This window comes from Sclerotinia sclerotiorum, genomic scaffold (assembly GCF_000146945.2).
Source record: "Sclerotinia sclerotiorum 1980 UF-70 scaffold_5 genomic scaffold, whole genome shotgun sequence".
NCBI classification, from domain to species: domain Eukaryota; kingdom Fungi; phylum Ascomycota; class Leotiomycetes; order Helotiales; family Sclerotiniaceae; genus Sclerotinia; species Sclerotinia sclerotiorum.
In genome coordinates, this window is record NW_001820831.1 from 1982283 (window position 1) to 1999934 (window position 17652).

Sequence of the window (17652 nt, forward strand, 5' to 3'; positions counted from 1 at the left end):
GGTGGAAAGCTGGACAGACTGGAGAGTATTTCTACTCTTGGAAATTGGAATCGAGATTGAAATTGAAATTAAAGTATTGAAGAATTTGTATTCAAAACAATGCATCTATCAAGGACTAAAGAATAGTTACCTAGGGACCTAGGTATGTAGGTATGTAGGTATGTAGGTATCCAGATACCGATACTGGCGTACTAGGTAATTACAGCTCCGATTTCATATTACAAGGCCATAAGGCCACAACGCCATCAATCCTTGGCCATCAAAACGACTGATGGCCGCGTTTCCCGAGTTATTAAGCTTTTTTATAACTACTATCTCCAGCTAGTAGGTATTGCTCCGTAGAGGAGTAAAGCAGGTACGAATGCATCTTTCTTCAACCTCCCCACTCAGAGTGATAAGTGATGTCGAATTACCTAGATATCATTCTTCCGTTCTCCGTTGAGGGTGGCTTTACATTCAATGCATATCTTACTCAGTACATTCAAGAGAAAACAAATAATATTGATTAGCCTTACTATTTAATCAATAATATATATACCATATATATATGTATACAAAAATACCTCTTTCCATACAGCTCCCTTCCCTACTAGAGAGATAAGATGCAAGATACATTTCGGTACTCACTTCATGCCGTTCTCAGCCATGTGAAGATCGCAAGCAAGCCATGATATTTACTGGTCCGTGATAAAAGTATTCCAATACAAACGTAAGATCTTATTTTGCTATTTAATAATAGATTGGGCTACCTAATTGCTCTATTCTTTGATTTTTTTTTTCCTTTTTCTTTTTACTTCTCCCTTTTATCATTTCCTACCTAGGTAAATAAGTATTGGTTCCCACTACTTACCTACCTAGCTATGTACTAACATCCCCCAAATCCCTCAAAGCACGCTGGAACTCATTGATCTCGATCTAGAATCTGGCTATCCACATCGTAAGACTACCAAGCCTTAAATGAAAGCGTCAGGCCGTTAGTGGCATTTCTGCATTCGTACCTGAACATCAACGCGTGACCATCATTTACTCGGGATGTATATACATATAGGTATATATAGAGTACCTACTAGGTATTCTCCTCATTGCTCTTATCTCATTGACTTGAAATCTTACCTTGGTTGAAACCGACGTTCACAAGAGACAATAACGATTACTTATTGGTGATGTAAAGATGCGTCAAATATCAAGTCATATTTTTCTTACTATTAATAGGTACCTAGGACTTTCCATGGGATGGTGATTATATCGTATACCAATGGATTAATAAGTATTTCTCCCTCGACTTAATATATCATAATTCAGTCCGTTTAATTGAGATGGAAGTTTAGCCATACAATTCACTAGACTTGATCACACAACAAGCATACAGGACAAAAACACTGATCTGAACTTCCCCATGTTTCGAGACAACTACTAAACCGTCCGAGGACCGACTAGGCTCATCCCACCTGTCAAAGATCTAATTATCGCGCTACCTGCCATGTAGTCGGCTAATAATAGGCAAGCACTCCGTGTGGTACATCATTGCTCCGTACTTCTGTATAGAAGATCAACAGGATCTTCGACTCAATTGGATGGTCAAAACGTGGTTGCGGCAGCATCATACATCTCATCTCGCCATGTTCATATTCTCTTATAGAACTGCGCAAGTGCTAACGAGAAATAAGAAATCAAATAAGAATAGATGGAGATGATATACTGCTGTGTAATCCTGACCAGAAGTGCCGACTCTGACTGATTCTTATCGCTAGTAACCTTATCATTGGGGAAAATCCCCAGAAAACATCGACCTCGCATAATAATGAGGGGTCACAGGTACGATTTTAATTTTGCATTGACACTTTCTGCTAAATAAGGCTTTTTTTTTATTAGAAAGTTTAAAAAGGTCGAATTGGTTCTGGTATTTCAAATCATAAACACAAATAGGCTAAATAAATGAATTCTTTTGATTGGTCAATTCGTGTCATTCTTCCTTTGAATTCTTCCAACCAAATCAGCCAAGGTGCATTGATTCATCGATTGATAGTGCAAATTGTCAAGGAGGGAAAAAAGCCATCGAACCCCACTCACTATAACCCCATCCCCCTCCAAGCCTCGACCATGGCATTACACTGGCAATTCTCACAAAGTCAACTAACTCATTCTTCTTTCCATTATGTTATAGTTCTCCTCCGAATTTCTTCTCTTCCTTTCACACCTTCATCCACCTACATTCTTTTTGTGTATACTCTCGAATCATTCGAGCATCCTCACCAGTCTCATTCACACCTGTCGACAACCTTCCACGGCTACTTTCACCCTTCCCCAATCAAGAAAAATGTCAACTAGGCCACCACTCTCAACAGTTCTTCCACCTCTAATCTGCGGCACCGCCACTTTCAATAACCAATACAATGCTGATCCTTTCTCCCTTCCTACAAATGCGATTGTGCAAAGGGCTTTAGGATCGGGCATAAATGCCTTTGATACGTCTCCGTACTATGGCCCCTCTGAGGAAATCCTCGGCATGCATTCCCCTTCCCTTAACCCCTCCTACGTTAAATCTCATGATCTAACACATTTCCAGGCCGCGCCCTCCAACAACCGCAAATCCTCACCAATCACCCCCGCTCCAGCTACTACCTCATAACGAAATGCGGACGTATCGGCGGTTCTGAATTCGACTACTCCCCGTCCTGGATCAAACATTCTATTTCGCGCTCCCTCACCCGCCTCCACACCTCCTACCTCGACGTTGTCTACCTCCACGACGTCGAATTTGTTTCTCCCCCCGAAGTCCTTGAAGCCATAAACTGTCTGCGCGAGCTCCAAGCCCAGGGGACAATCCACTATATCGGTATCTCGGGGTATCCTGTCCCAGTCCTCTGTTCCCTCGCCGAAATGATTCTGCGCGAGACGGGTAGACCTTTAGATTGCGTGATGAGTTATGCAAACTTTACGATTCAAAATCACTCTCTCTATACCACCGGGCTTTCCCGTTTACGCAAAGCAGGCGTGGATTGTGTGCCCAATGCTTCGGTGTTGGGAATGGGGCTCCTGCGCAGCTCAGGCGTTCCGGATAATGGAAAGGAAGATTGGCATCCGGCGCCCAAGGAACTACGTTCTTGTGTTCAGAAGGCTGCGCGATGGGTAGAGGAACGCGGGGAGAGATTGGAGGTGGTGGCTATACGATGGGCTCTTGAACGCTGGGCCCTCGACGGCAAAGTCAGTTCTGAACCCATTGGTGTATCTGTAATGGGTGTGAGCAATATTGGAGAGTTTGAGGAAACGCTCCGGGTGTGGAATAGCGTATTAGATGGAATTGATATACCCGGACGGCAAGTGACGGAAGCAAAAAAACAGTGGAGTTTAGACAGGAGAGCAGAGAGTCAAGAGTTATCGGAAGGGATTAGGAAAATCCTGGGAGAGTATTGTGATTATGCATGGGCGAGTCCCGATGAGGGATATGTGAACAAAAGGGTTGTTAAGGGGGTTATAGACGAGGTTGCTCCATTGCCGAAGGCAGAGTGAGTGCTGTTGCTGAGTAGAATGCTTATGAAATCCCAGTGATCTGAGATTTTTGGGAAGCGTTAGAAGACTTTGGTCGTCTACTACATTCCCTTTCCGCCACTGATTTAGCAAGAAGTCACGCGTGCATGAAACCATCAATAAAACAAGCACTGCATGAACAGATTGGATGAGCAAGGAGGTTATAGTTATTGCTTTCAAGGACATTTTAATTCATTTGCAGTTGTCTGATGCAACCATCAACCCCCATCTAAAATCAAACCCACATCTAAAATCAAACCCACATCTAAAATCAAACCCACATCTAAAATCAAACCCAATCTTCTTTTCCTTCTGTGGTGCATGAATACTTAAAGATCCAGATAACACTCGAGAAATGGTCGAAATTGATAAACCACCAGTGACCACCAGAAATCAGAAATACATGATGAAAAAGGAAACTTTTGTCAAACGCGGTAGAACTTTTCACGATATCAAAGCTCTCAAGGTCCACAACATGTCCAGGAGAGAACCATTTCACCATAGTGACGAGGGGCAGTCAAAACTCCATTATACGCCATACTCTTATTTTCCCCAAAAATATCACCGAGCACTTTCCATTCGTCTCAACATAAACTTCATGAAACTAAGCAGAAGAATGCTTGCGACGTTCTCGGATAGCATCGGCGAGCTGCTCGAGGACTTCGACGGTGGATTCCCAGTTGATGCAGGCATCGGTAATGCTGACGCCTTTCTTGAGACCGGATGGTCCCCCGGCAGGGACCTTTTGGTTACCTTCATTGATGTTGGATTCGATCATGACACCGATGATGGATTTTTCACCAGCACGCAGTTGATCGCCGACTACTTGGGCTACCTTGGGTTGGTTTCGGTGGTCCTTGTTTGAGTTACCTGGGTGTTTTAGCGGGATTTTCAATGGAGGTTGTGTAGGGTAGATGTACCGTGAGAGCAATCAATCATGATAGCTTGCTTTTGGCCTTTCTTACTCAAAGTCTCCTTGGTGAGTTGAACATTCTCGGCATCGAAGTTTGTACCTTTGGTACCACCACGTAGAATAACAAATCCGTGCTCATTTCCACTAGTTCTAGTGATGGCAGCAAGACCTTGCTTTGTGACACCCATGAAGTGATGTTTAGCAGCCGCGGATCCAATAGCATCAATTGCGACAGTCAAGCTTCCATCGGTACCGTTCTTGAATCCAACCGGGAAAGATAGACCTGATGCAAGCTCACGATGTAACTGTGACTCAGTGGTTCTTGCACCAATGGCACCGAGCGAGATCAAATCTGCGAGGAATTGTGGGGAGATGGTGTCGAGCATTTCAGTGGCAATGGGCATGCCGATGCTGGTGAGGTCGCAAAAAAGTTGACGACTGATTCGGAGACCTTTGTTGATCTTGAATGACTCATCAATATCAGGGTCATTGATCAAACCTTTCCATCCAACAGTCGTGCGGGGCTTCTCGAGGTAGGCACGCATAATGATGCACAGATCGTCCGACAATTTCTCGGAAAGATCCTTTAACTTTCTTGCGTACTCAATGGCGGTAGTAGGATCATGAAGCGAGCAGGGTCCGACGACGACCAAAAGACGATCGGATTTACCCATTATAATCTCGACGGCGTCTTTTCGTCCTTGAACGACGGTCTTGAAAGAATTGTTCGTAATTGGGATCTCGGAAACGAGTAGTTGAGGAGGGATCAATGGATCTTGACCCAGGACTGCAAGATTGATAAGAAGATTAGTATTTATATCTGAAGGAAGAGAAGGTATTTGAAATTTTGGCGGGGTCATACTTCGTGTATCGTCAGTGACGAGGGGTTCAAAGTCAAGTTGAGGCATCTTGTTTGAATGTGAAATAAAGAAAAGCCCTTGGAAGAAGAAAAATGAAACGTGATGGATCTTATAGATCTTGTCTGACACTGGCTTCACTCCTTATGTCGACGATAATGTAAATATTATCGTCTTTTGTTGCGAGTATATTGAGTTGCTTCGTTGTCTGGCTGTTGTGTAAAGTGAGTCAAAAATTGTGGTGGACCTGAGAAAAAAGTGGTAAGCTCGGACCCACAAGTGTGATTGTCCGATATTTCCCAATGACATTCTTCAGCCAAGACGAATGCTCGGATTTATGTTCACGGCAGATGCGGCTAGTAATGCCGGCCGGCGAGATATATTTAGATTTTAGAACGTACAGACAGTTTATCTATGTCTCTCTTGAGTGTATCGTCTGGCCAGGCACAGTATTCAATCTAATAACATAACAGCTTGAAAAGCTCACTAAGGTCTGAAGATACTTGCATGTATATGTGTATGTCTAATCTATATATATATATATATATATAGATGTATATATAAATGTTCATTATGTAGATATCTGTTATATACTAGGTAGTTATATAGTTCCCGCTCTTTGTAGTATTGATAATTATAAAGAAGTATATCTTCACACCTGATATGGGACAAAAGATGTCATCATTTTCTTGAAAGGCCTAGCAGGGATCCTCAAGTTTAGAGGTTGGTGTAAAATCCTCTCTCACACGCTTGTTGAATGACATAATCTCTAAATCACCTCAAATTCTAGTCAAAAATATCCATCTTCAGCTATGTGAGGCTCCCCTCACTAGAATGGCCCCACTTAAAACTACTCTAATTAGCCCTAAAAATAATAAGCAGCCTTGCTAGGCCTGCCTATCCGAACTCTCCCAAATGAAGATGGGGGTGCCTTCATGGCTATTTTTGGCTGCCGATGGAGGTTACTACTAGGTAGGTATGAACTCCCGGGCTAGCTATCTAGTACTCTGTAATAAAAATAGCAAAAATAGTCCAAATGGCTGGATAGGAAGTTGAAAACATATTGTTCTGTTCTCGGTATGACGAGAAACAGAAACAAAAAGGCAATGTACCCGAGTATATTCTGATGTCAGTTAGCATAGAGACAACTATCTCATCAATCTTATCAGATTTACCACCGGAGCAATTTATTTGTATACCTCACCTATTGGCATGGAGGCAGTCATCTGTATATCCTCCGTTGGCTTCGGATAGAGGAAATTAAACTTTGATGTGATGAATGAATCTTTGTGGATGAACAAGATAAGCGGAACTGATAAGAAGATCGATCGGCTGATAAGATATAACGATAACAATAACGGTGAGCGTTGCAATATTTCAGCCTCGTCTCATTTGATCCACTCATTATTTGTAGTGCTAGCCCGTATTAGTCTAGCTTTATTATTTACTATGGAAACCCTTCATTTATCAGTGTCCCGGTCAGCCTAGTCGCAGATTCTCAAAACACCAAAAGTGCACGATGAAGCATTTATGAAACTCAACATCATTTTACGCCTACACACCCGGGTATTTACAATGGATGATTTAGGTTCATTGTACTAAGTAATCAAATCGAGTCGTAAAGACCTTTACCGAATCTTCTCAGAATTCCAATCTCATTCTCTCCCCGTTTCTTGCAGCTTCATCCTTATGTCTCTTGAGTCCACTGGTTAGTTATTATTGATCATCAGCATACAGCTTCCTCGCTGCGGCTGAATTATCTCCAGCCTGTCTCACTACTCCTTCTTAATCACCTGCCGGTCAGACATAATAACTTACATCAATACGTTTCACATCAACAACACATCTTGAAGATAAGTCATCAACATGTTCGCGCAACAGTGGCCGAGTAGAAAGCGCGAAAGAGAAGATGAGGATGAACTTGGTACATCAGGCTTTAGTGCTCACAGAAATGTAAGCACTGCAGTCACTTCAACTTCAACCCATCTATAGGGCTCCACGTTAATCTATGACTTGATTAGAAACGACACATAGCCAATTTACCCCATCGAACCTCACCACATGCCAAACGTCAAATTGCACCCACTTTTACATTAAATCACTCCACTCCAGCGCCGCCCGTTACCACTCCATTGGATTCGGACTCGGATATAACTCCCACCATTATGGAGCCGACCAATTCTTTCTATTCATGGTCGTCATCATCTTCATCGAGAAAGATCATACAAGCCCATGATGAAGAGGGGATGCACAATGGAAACCAAACGTCCTTTTCGAGTCAGGTTTCGGAAGGGCCAATTTATTCGGATGATTTTGATATGGCTGACAGTGGCATACATTCAACTCCTGGACCATTCCAGTCAGATCATTCTATGACTCTAGTCAACCGAATTCCCACGCCGATCCATAGTTCCTTCTCGGCATATTACCGATCCGATGAACCCCTTCACTCCTCTCTCTCCGAACCCAATCTTACTGACGAAGCATTCATCGACCGCTTCCGCCGTGGTCGACGCCTACCTAGTCCCATCAGCGAGGGAGAAATAAGTCCTAGTGTCATCGTCGACGGAATCAATGATATGCAAATGGAAGTCGAGCCTTCCTTTTCCTCTTCTGAATTCGAGAAAGAAATCACGGCTCCGCACAAGAAAGGTCACACTCGCTCTAAACATAGCTTGCGGAACTGGAATGGATCCACTGGAGATCTCATGGGAAATTTAAATGGAGTCGGGATGAAGAAGAGCTTTAGTATGGGGTATAGGGCGGACTGTGAAAAGTGTCGGAATAAGGTTCCGGGGCACTTTAGTCACATAATTACGTATTAAGCGTTGATTGCTGGATCATGCTAATGTAGGAACGAATTCAATCTGGGAAATGGATTAATGAATGATCAAGGAATGACTAAGAAATGGGCAACGGAATGGGATGAATGGCTGCAGGCACTTGGCTGAATTGGCCGAAGTGATTCTAATATAAGTAGCTATTAGCTATTCAGCGTGGCGTTTAGGGGTCTCGGTAAAAGCAGATTACAAATAGGAGTAAACATTGCTAGTAATAATGAATATATTTATGAACCTATACTCATACCTCACCGTCGTCTAGAAATTGTTCTTTTTCAAGAATTCAAACGAAACGAACCATTCTATTTCTTGAATATTCCGACCTGCTTCCTAATCGAACCAAATTTGCAGACACTCTCTCAAAGCCATTGAATGATTTGAACCTCTTCAAGATTTCCCTGTATTCATGCCACAGTGACAAGAACAAATAATCTAAAGTCGCAAATAACACTCTCTAAAAACACCCGTTTTTTTCTGTCCTCTGCGGAGTACACAGTAAATTCTTGCCTCAATATCAAAGCTAAAGGTTAACATACAAGACAAACTCATTTATGCTAGGTGATGTACAGAGTATGTACACATCGGTTTCCGCTGGGAGGACAACCAAAGTAAAAGTGGATCGGGAAATGTGGATTACGGAGTGCGGAGTAGGGAGTAGGGTAGGATATTGGATGTAGGATATACATTTTGGTTGATTCTTCTAAATCGAGTTGAGAACGAGATGAAATGACCTTGTTTGGAATAGGATTAATAAGAAAATGTAGAGTTGCGATGTGCAATACTTAGGTAATGTTTTAAGTTTATTTTAATTTATTCTTATTTTTATTTTCTTTGCTCGGATTCTTGCTTTTACTGGGCATATGTAGAGGGAAAGAAAAGCTGTGTATCTGCTAGAACCTACCTAGTTAGGCTCTTTGCCGACTGTCTAGCGTGAATCTGTAAATGCAGTAAGTAGCCCCGCTAAATATTGATGGGGGAGAGATATTGATATCATTGACTATATCTAACCTATTCTTCTTCTTCCCGTAGCTTTTCTTCGCTGGTTAGGTGCTGGAATACTCCTGTGCTGGTAGATTATTGTCTACACAGGGTACTTGTCAATTGATTAGATGTGGATATGCTACTCTGTTTAGATGTTATTCGTATAACCCCTGTCCCGCCGCTTATTTCATCCTTATGCCGCCAAATATCAACACTAGATATTAATGTTACGCACAGATTGACTGTCCAATTACTTAAATGCACTCAGACCTCAAATAATAACACAAATGTATATATATACTCTGTATAGATGTTGATGCTATATTATCGCGCCATTCGAACCACCTCAATAACTTCCCCACTCTAAACTTTCTCCACAATGTCCTTCCCCTCCTTTCCAGAAACCCGAGCTTCCTCAATTAACACCTCCCCCGATTCCCCTTCCATCTCCTTCTGACCTTCCCACCTCCAATAAAAACCAAAACCAATACAAAAACATATACCACCCACCAAAAAAAGCGACTCCTTTCTTCCATAGACTTTTCGGCGTGCAGACATGGGGGCGTGAAATTGGTGTGGGCGTCGCTGGTGTTTTTGTTGGTAAGTCAGGCTTGTGGAATGTTTAGCACGATATTGAGGAGGAATATTAGATGTAGATTTCGCAACTTTAAAAATAGTCGCACCATATCGGGACGTGTGAAAATTGGTGCTGAAGTGTGGTCTGGCGGTTCTATGCACGTGGAAGTTGCGGCAGAATGGCGCGCGTTGAAACGAACGAGTGTTCGGGGTGAAGGATGCGCGAAGCATTGTGCTTGGAATATTTGTGTTCATTTTGGGTTGCGATAGGTGGATACAGTTGGGTTTGTATGGGCATGCTGGGAATTATATGCGGACTTTGAGTATGTTCTTGAGTGGTGTGGACAGTTGGAGGTCAACCGAGAGCTAGAGCTAGTTTCTCCAAGTCTCACACTACCGCAGTCTTTCTTCCAATGTCAAATTCATCGCGGCTATTTGAAGTCGTTAAATGCTGCTGGAAAGGAAATGTTCTTTTTACTGAGAACTACGCCTGTTGCTATTGTTCACACTATATATATACTGTTTCTATCTCATTCGATTGGGGCAAGCTAATGCTATTGTTATGAAGCCATGAATACTGTTTTAATCTCTTCTTCCTAGTGAGTGATTTTGGGGTGTAGGTTAAAGGATGGCTTGCTCAATACAAAGAGTTCGATATTGTCATTGATACTCATGCAGTCACAGATATACGCGCATACTAACATTGCCAATACTACGGTGTGTGCAACCACCTTTTAGGCTTTGATTCTCCTTGGTATATTAAATAAGGCCGGTAAGATCTTAATCCTTCATTTAAATTGACCTGGATTATTGAACCCGTTTAATACGTCAAATTCACTTAGGACATTCAATCAATTAGAGACATTGAATAAATTTGGAACGATTAATTATTAAAAAATCATAAATCTTACAGCGAACTTTATCTCAATATCCCCGTCGCTACTCAACTTTTAAAGCAGGACAAATGGGCTTATTCCAAGAGGTAATTATCTAGAGCTGAAGTAACATTCTAATTACTTGTAGTTTGATCAATAATTAATGAGATACTCGGATAAACTCAAAGATTGTGAATGTCCTACATTAGGTACATACATTCCACTTCTCAATAGTGAGTTTTGTTATCTATTCAACGTGCTTCTTAGGCGCTGCTCTCCTATACTCTGTAGCCGCTTTCCATTCTCGTTGCATATCCTTGAGCTGTCCATCTAAACATCTGCAAAGACCATTGGTTACGGATATAATTACTTCATACTTTTTGTTTTAAAACCTGTATTTGTATTAGATATTGAAAAGAAAAGTAGATTGAAATAGTGTAGTTATTTGATATGAAGACTTGAGAATGATGTGGATAGGAATAATATAGCCATATGCATACGCGGCCGCAAGCTATCAGCCGATAAAAATATCACGGTCCCTTAAACAGCGGAAGTAAATTTGACATCTCCTCTACCTTCCTACCGATATCCACCGCGCAATTTGCATCAGACTGTTATCACGTCCTTGCAAATTACTCTAGCTGTATTCTCGCCCACTTCATCAAAGCTCATCACCCCCTCCCACAATATGAATTTAGCCTCATCAAAGAACGCCCGTCTTCAGAAAAAACCCATACTCATACCCACACATTATAAGTATCCTCCCCTCCAATCTCCCAAAAATGACAAAAGACTATAAACAATCAACAAAAGAATCAATTACAAGAAATGAATAATTAAATGTACCACACTAAACATAATCTACATCAATACATGCAAATTAAAACCCCATCTCGATCCTCTCCTTCCTGACCCTTTCTTTCACTCCCAAATATAGAATGAGATAATTGCAAAAGCAGAACCAAAACAAAAGCAGAACCAGTACCAAAAAAAGAAAAAGCCTACGTCAAGCATAGTAATAACTTACTCCTTTACCTATATTTCCTAAAAATATCAAGGATCTAAGGACATAAGGATCTAGATATGTAATTCACCCTACTCGTATTAGCCGCGAGATACTCTGCATGTATACTATGTATTACATAATAGCAAGCGGGATGTACCGAGTACATATGTACGTAGCGAGGGGTCTAACATGTAGCGAGGCGCTTGTAGATATGGAGGGTAGGATTTGGAGAACTAGATAAACTAATGTAATTATTATCATTTGATGTTTGAAGTGAACGGAAAGTTTAAAAAGGTTTAAATGAGATGCTATGTTATTGTAGATAAGAAAAAAAGGACAATCATTCGAGAAGGAGAATAAGTTCATATAGTCCCTAGACAAGAGGAAATTTGAATGATACCACTGCGCTCCATGTAACTAAAGTTTTACATTGCACTGAGCAAATACTAGAATATGAATGGTATAGAAGGTATAATTATTCACCTGTCAAAGAAACCAATAACGTTAGGGTATCAAATATAATAATCATTTCACTTTCTAATCCATCATGAAGACTCTGCCATAATAAGTCCTACAGTTATTCTTAGAGCTCCCAATGGTCCTTTTTCCTTGACCATTTTTCCGAACATATCTTTAATCTTACTCAGACTATTGCGATCGTCTTGTTTATGCCCTGTAGCTCTGTTAGTATTATGTTTATCGACGAGAAACCCAAGAGATGGGTACTTACAACTACTTGGCAAGTCCAGATCAATATCTAAATGACTCTCTACATCACCCATCCAATCAAAGCCAATCCTCCATCCAACTCGGATCTCAACATCATCTCCACTGAGGTTCATACTCGTTCGTCCCATTTGTCGAAACAATTCCTTTCTAGTCCATTTTCTGGAGCTTTCTTCTCTGTCCCCCTCATCTTCTTCATCACCAATAGCCTTTCTTTTTCGTTTCCTCTTGCCTTGCTTCTCCATGACACTCTTTCTCGCTTCAGATGTACCGAATTCTCTTTCCGCATCACACCAAAATTTTGCTCGTGCCACCGATACTTCAGTCCATCTTCCCATGGCCCAACACACTATACCAATATCTTTCCCTAGTGGCCCGCTGCCACTTGCTCGCCGTCGGACAAATGGTCCCAGTTCAGATTCAGCGTTTGGATCTAATGTGTCCACATTGAGCGAAGATATCGTCAGAGAGGAAGTATCCACGACCATAGAAAGACGAGCGCTGAAAAGCCCAGAAGGATGGGATGCAGAGATTTGATGGTATTGCAGAGTCGCTTTCGGGATTTCCATAGCAGATTCATCGGGTGAAATTGGTGTAGGCGGGAGGAGAGTAATATTAGATGTGTATGTTAAATAACTGAATAGTTGCAAATGCGGAAGTGGATTGCTAAGTGGTATAGGTAAATGGGATGGTAGAGGCTTCTCAATCTGTGGCACGGCTGTTTGTCGGGCTTTACGCCGTCCGGAGAATGGTAAAAAGAGATTAGTAGCTTTCAATGCACTTATTGGTTCCGGCTTCGTCTCTTGTTTCTCAGCTGCAGTTGATCGTCTGAGCAAATCTAGTATCTCCTCCGGGTTTGATGCTCTTGCCGACTTTGTACCTTTCGACTCATGGTGTAAGCGTATCCTTTCATTCTCTTTATTCGCTAAACTGACATCGGCTTGCAATTGTTGTAGTTCCTTAAGAAGATCATCCCTAATTTTCTTCTTTGCTGCAAGGGGATCATGTGGGATGGAAAATCTAGCCGACTTCCTTCTCTTAACGGGTGGTTCTGGGAGTATATCTACTTCTGGCGCAAGGTCTGCACGCGGTTTCAATGGAGATGACCTTAACTTTGCTCCGAGAGTCCTATTCCTCCTCGCACTTTTGCTTGGTGTGTTGTGAATTCCAACTGGGCGTGTTGTAACGACTGGATCTGCAATACCTCGTTGTGTAGGCGTCGGCGGTAATTCAGGCTCTTCTAATGATGTAGATTGCTGGAGCCTTTTAGATGGAGATAGGAATGACTTTTTGAACTGTGGGAACATTGACCGCTGTGCAGGTTTGGACATAGATAATTGTCGCGCTTTGCGTTGGGTAGGAGAGTCATCGCTCATCAAAGGATTCACATCATCAGACTGTGGAAGCTCGGAAGCCTGAGGTTCATCCTCTAAGTGCTGTCGCTGAGGTACATCAATTGCAAAGGCTTGATCCGTTTGTAAGGTACGTGGCTTAGCTGGTATAGGATCGCTCGGAGTGGTAGAGGCAATTTCATCTGCTGCTTGCAAGTCAACGCCAAAATCTTCCTCTTCCGAAAGTTGAGGGGGCTGGACAGGGCTCGCAGGCGAAGCTGGCTCGACAGGTTCTGCAACTTGCGGGCCGGGAACATCAATAGACCCGAAGGCCTGAGAAGAAGGAAGTTGACTTGAGCTTCGACTCCTAATAACCACCTCTTCTGGTGCCCTGAGATATGGCTCTAGAGCTTGAACAGGCACTGGATCCTTTGGTGTAGTTGAAGCATATACGGGCGTGGGTTCCTTCGGCGTGGTTGAGGGGTATGCAGGGGCGGGGTCCTTTGGTGTAGTAGAAGCATGTAAAGGTACTGGATCTTTTGGCGTGGTGGAGACAGGTTCATCTATCTCCAATGGTACTTGAGGCACAATTGTTGCCGAGCTCGGCATTACAGCAGGTGGTGATCTTCTTAGCCCCGTCTTCTTGAAGGGATCAATATCGTCCTGGTATTCTTGCGATGCTGTCGCAGGCAAGCTACTTTGTCCTGGTACGGGTGATCGCCTCAATCCCGTTCTCCTGAAGGGATTTGCAATACCCTCAATATTCTCAAATTCAACAGCGGGCTTAAAATTGCTCTTTGGAGTTTCTGCAGTGATTGGTCGTTTGGAAGGAGATCTTGACATTCGCCTCGGTTTTGATGCCATTCCACCTCCCACAGATCGCGCTCTTGTAGGTGTGCGAGTAATCGCATCATATCTTCCTCCCAAGGTTGATCCTGCAATTGGTCTTTCTGCACCACTAGTAACACTCCGTCCCCTTTCTCCTTGAGGTGTATTCCTTAGTGCCCTATCAAAAACATCCTGTACTCTCCCTTTACTCGGAGATCTGCCAACCTCTGGTCCTGTAGAGGTAGCTCTCCGGAGTAATTGTGGATTATGGCGAGCTAAACTTGCCTTTGTGGGAGATGCAAACGAAGCATATCGCGACGAGGATTGTGTAGGAACCGGAATGCGACTCGGGGTTGGTGGAACATTGGTGGCGGGAATTGGAGTCTTCGAACGACGTGAGGGGGTATTGTCTGCCATGTCCACAGTTTCCCTATACTATCCCATTGCCGGTTAATTGAAGTTGTTGCGGAGTGATTTTCAGATACAGAATCGCGTGTTGAGGGACGCGACGAGAGGGGCTTCGCGAGACAGCCAGGAACAATATATACTATTTCAATATGAACATGAATTTGAACACAAACGACAACAATAATAGTATTTCCGTGGCTTTGTGATTTATGATGCTACGTATGATTTTTAAAGGTTTAATCGCAAATGCGATTACATGCTTTGAATGAGTCCTGCGATCTGGAATTTAATAATGCTATTTTGATTCTCGGTGCTGACTATTCACATCAATGACGTTTCTCAAAAACTTTCCGAACTTTTGATCCCAAAAATAAATAATGCGCCGCCCGCCCGGTTCTTCACTTACACTCAAGCATATATTCAAAAACGAACAACTCTCCTAATGATTTCCCGATAACATAAACTTTACAAGGTACTCTATAGAGTATATTACCTATTACCTATAACAACAATATGAAGCAAAGAAGTCTCCTCCGACTATCACAACGTCTCAAACTTCCCTCCTCAGTTCGCTACCTCCCCTCCTTCCCACGCCACAAATCCACGTCCAATAAGCCAGGTCACCAAGCTCACCCCATAGGTGACTACTACGCCTCAATCCTCACCTCCTCCTCCCCAGAAATATCCTCTACACCTCCCACCACCGCGTCTCCTTCAAATCCACCCATAACCTCATCTTCAACCCCTTCTCACTCCTCAGCAAGTGGCGCAGAACCGGGACCCTCAATCCTCTTCTCCTCACGTCTATCCTCCCCTTTAGAGCGACGCTCCGAGATCCTGCGCAAAAGTCAACGAATAGCCGGAGTCCTTGTTCCGCCACGCCCAGAAGAACCAGATAATTGCTGTATGAGCGGCTGTGTGAATTGTGTGTGGGATCGCTACCGGGATGAGATTGAGGAATGGGCTGCTGCGAAGAAGGAGGCGGATAGGGCTTTGAAGAAAGAACGGAAGAAGAAGAGTGCTGCCGCTCTTGCCGAGGCGGCTGCGAGTATGGATGATGATGGGGCTGGGAGTGAGGGGAATTGGGATGTGGGAGGGGAGGAAAAGGGCGACGATCTGTTTGAGGGGATTCCTGTAGGCATAAGGGCTTTTATGGTGCAGGAGAAGAAATTGAAGGAGAAGCATATGAGGGAAAAGGCAGCGGGGTAATGGAGGGTTGGAGAAGAGGGGTCAATAATGAATATTTTTTATGGGCGGAGGCCATCACTTTTCCTAACTTGGATGCCATTAAGTTAGAAGATAAGAAGAGGAAGAACTATCTGAAAGATTTTATTACACAGGCAGATAAGGGTGTTATCATGGAGTTTGGTAGACACTGGAATCGTGTTGCACAAAGCGTAGAAGTTTAGAGGGATGTGGGACATTTCACGGGCGTCCCCATATCATATACTGTAGATAGAGAGATTAGATTATAGATATGGGCTTGTAGACCACAGCCTCCACTTGTATCTCGGAACTCATGACAGATGAAACGACAAGTAAACAATATCCCTTGAATTATTCGACAAATTACTCCATCCATTCAACCCTTCGACTCCGACCCACTGCCAATATAAGCTTCGATATCCCTTGGCAATGCCCTGCCTTCTTCTTGAAATGCGTCGTCCTTCACCACCTAGTCGACATCCACACCTTTGGTCCTAAGGTCCCTTCTCGCCAACTCAATCTCCTCCATCAACTCCGCGTGCGCCTTCGGCACATCATTAAACGTGAAAACGCCATAGCCCAACTTCCCCAAAAGATATGCTCCAAACGAAACCAACATCCAGAACGGTAACTATTTCCGCAAGAAAAATACCAAGTCAGCGATGATATTCTTGATATGACTGACGATCGATATTGTGGCTATAGATTTGATCGAGCCATCACGACGCGAGAACAAAGTCGAGGAGGGAGAGGCGGGTGGAGGGAACGGAAAGGATTCGTATGTCGAATCACCTAAGGATGGAGAAAGAGGAATTTTCTCCCAACTCTCGGGAATGGGGAGATCGGCATCGTTCGCGGGAAGAGATGTAATGGTTATGGTGCAAGTAGCCATATCCTTCTTTCCCTCGGTGCGTTGCTCGTCAAGAGAAAGAAGAGAGGAGCAGAAGGGGTAGAAATAAAAACACACGCATAACGTACCACAGGAACAACCTCCTCAGAAACCTTTCCAGGAAGAGGAATTAACTCCAAATAAACCGCCAAGTATAACTAAGTAAAATCACCGGATCAGCAATCATTCGTTCATTTCTCTTTTCAATTCCATGTCGACCCTAATCTGCCGTACATCGTGCTATGTGTTTGCAAATTTTGCACATTTGCACACAATAATCCCAACGCATGATGACCAATTCAAACAATCAGAGGCAGACAACATACCGAAGTGACAAGTAAGCCAATAGATATGGTTTGCTGTGCGCGGGTCATTTTTACGATTCCGTGTGCGATTGCTCAGGTTCGGGGTTGATGTGTTTTATAAGGTTAGGACTCGGTGGATGCGATGCGTGTGTGAGTTGGCAGATTCTCAAGGGTGGGCAAAGGAGCGTGGTTCGTAAGGAAAGTGGTGGTGTTGCTTCTTTTCGGGATTGGGTTGTTTTGAGGACAGCTGGAGCTCGTCAGTCAATCACGATTGGGTTAGAGCTGCGACATCAGTGTCACGTGTCGCTCCTTAAGAATCCTACCTCCTATTTTTCCGAGGGGTTTCTTATCAAGTCTGATATAATAAGGTGATGAATATCTGA

The 17652-nt window shown here is 43.2% G+C and overlaps 7 protein-coding genes across 7 annotated transcripts; 3 read left to right on the forward strand and 4 right to left on the reverse strand.

Annotated features, from left to right (window-relative positions):
- Positions 1–2456: 2456 nt before the first annotated feature.
- SS1G_04738 (hypothetical protein) lies at positions 2457–3510 on the forward strand (the record flags this gene model as incomplete). The annotated part of the gene is made up of 2 exons (XM_001594880.1): positions 2457–2475; positions 2567–3510. The coding sequence occupies 2 exons, from the start codon at positions 2457–2459 to the stop codon at positions 3508–3510; spliced, it is 963 nt and encodes a 320-aa protein (XP_001594930.1).
- A 622-nt stretch (positions 3511–4132) lies between these two features.
- On the reverse strand, positions 4133–5349 carry SS1G_04739 (conserved hypothetical protein; the record flags this gene model as incomplete). The annotated part of the gene is made up of 3 exons (XM_001594881.1): positions 4133–4398; positions 4449–5228; positions 5304–5349. The coding sequence occupies 3 exons, from the start codon at positions 5347–5349 to the stop codon at positions 4133–4135; spliced, it is 1092 nt and encodes a 363-aa protein (XP_001594931.1).
- Positions 5350–7164: 1815 nt separating this feature from the next.
- On the forward strand, positions 7165–8569 carry SS1G_04740 (predicted protein; the record flags this gene model as incomplete). Its single annotated transcript, XM_001594882.1, has 4 exons — positions 7165–7251; positions 7320–8053; positions 8294–8313; positions 8490–8569. The coding sequence occupies 4 exons, from the start codon at positions 7165–7167 to the stop codon at positions 8567–8569; spliced, it is 921 nt and encodes a 306-aa protein (XP_001594932.1).
- A 913-nt stretch (positions 8570–9482) lies between these two features.
- SS1G_04741 (predicted protein) lies at positions 9483–9677 on the reverse strand (the record flags this gene model as incomplete). The annotated part of the gene is made up of 1 exon (XM_001594883.1): positions 9483–9677. One exon carries the CDS (start codon positions 9675–9677, stop codon positions 9483–9485), a length of 195 nt encoding a protein of 64 aa, XP_001594933.1.
- Positions 9678–12121: 2444 nt separating this feature from the next.
- Positions 12122–14878, reverse strand: SS1G_04742 (hypothetical protein; the record flags this gene model as incomplete). The annotated part of the gene is made up of 2 exons (XM_001594884.1): positions 12122–12249; positions 12307–14878. 2 exons carry the CDS (start codon positions 14876–14878, stop codon positions 12122–12124), a joined length of 2700 nt encoding a protein of 899 aa, XP_001594934.1.
- A 504-nt stretch (positions 14879–15382) lies between these two features.
- Positions 15383–16078, forward strand: SS1G_04743 (hypothetical protein; the record flags this gene model as incomplete). Its single annotated transcript, XM_001594885.1, has 1 exon — positions 15383–16078. The coding sequence occupies one exon, from the start codon at positions 15383–15385 to the stop codon at positions 16076–16078; it is 696 nt and encodes a 231-aa protein (XP_001594935.1).
- Positions 16079–16544: 466 nt separating this feature from the next.
- Positions 16545–17338, reverse strand: SS1G_04744 (hypothetical protein; the record flags this gene model as incomplete). The annotated part of the gene is made up of 3 exons (XM_001594886.1): positions 16545–16706; positions 17054–17122; positions 17291–17338. The coding sequence occupies 3 exons, from the start codon at positions 17336–17338 to the stop codon at positions 16545–16547; spliced, it is 279 nt and encodes a 92-aa protein (XP_001594936.1).
- Positions 17339–17652: the final 314 nt, after the last annotated feature.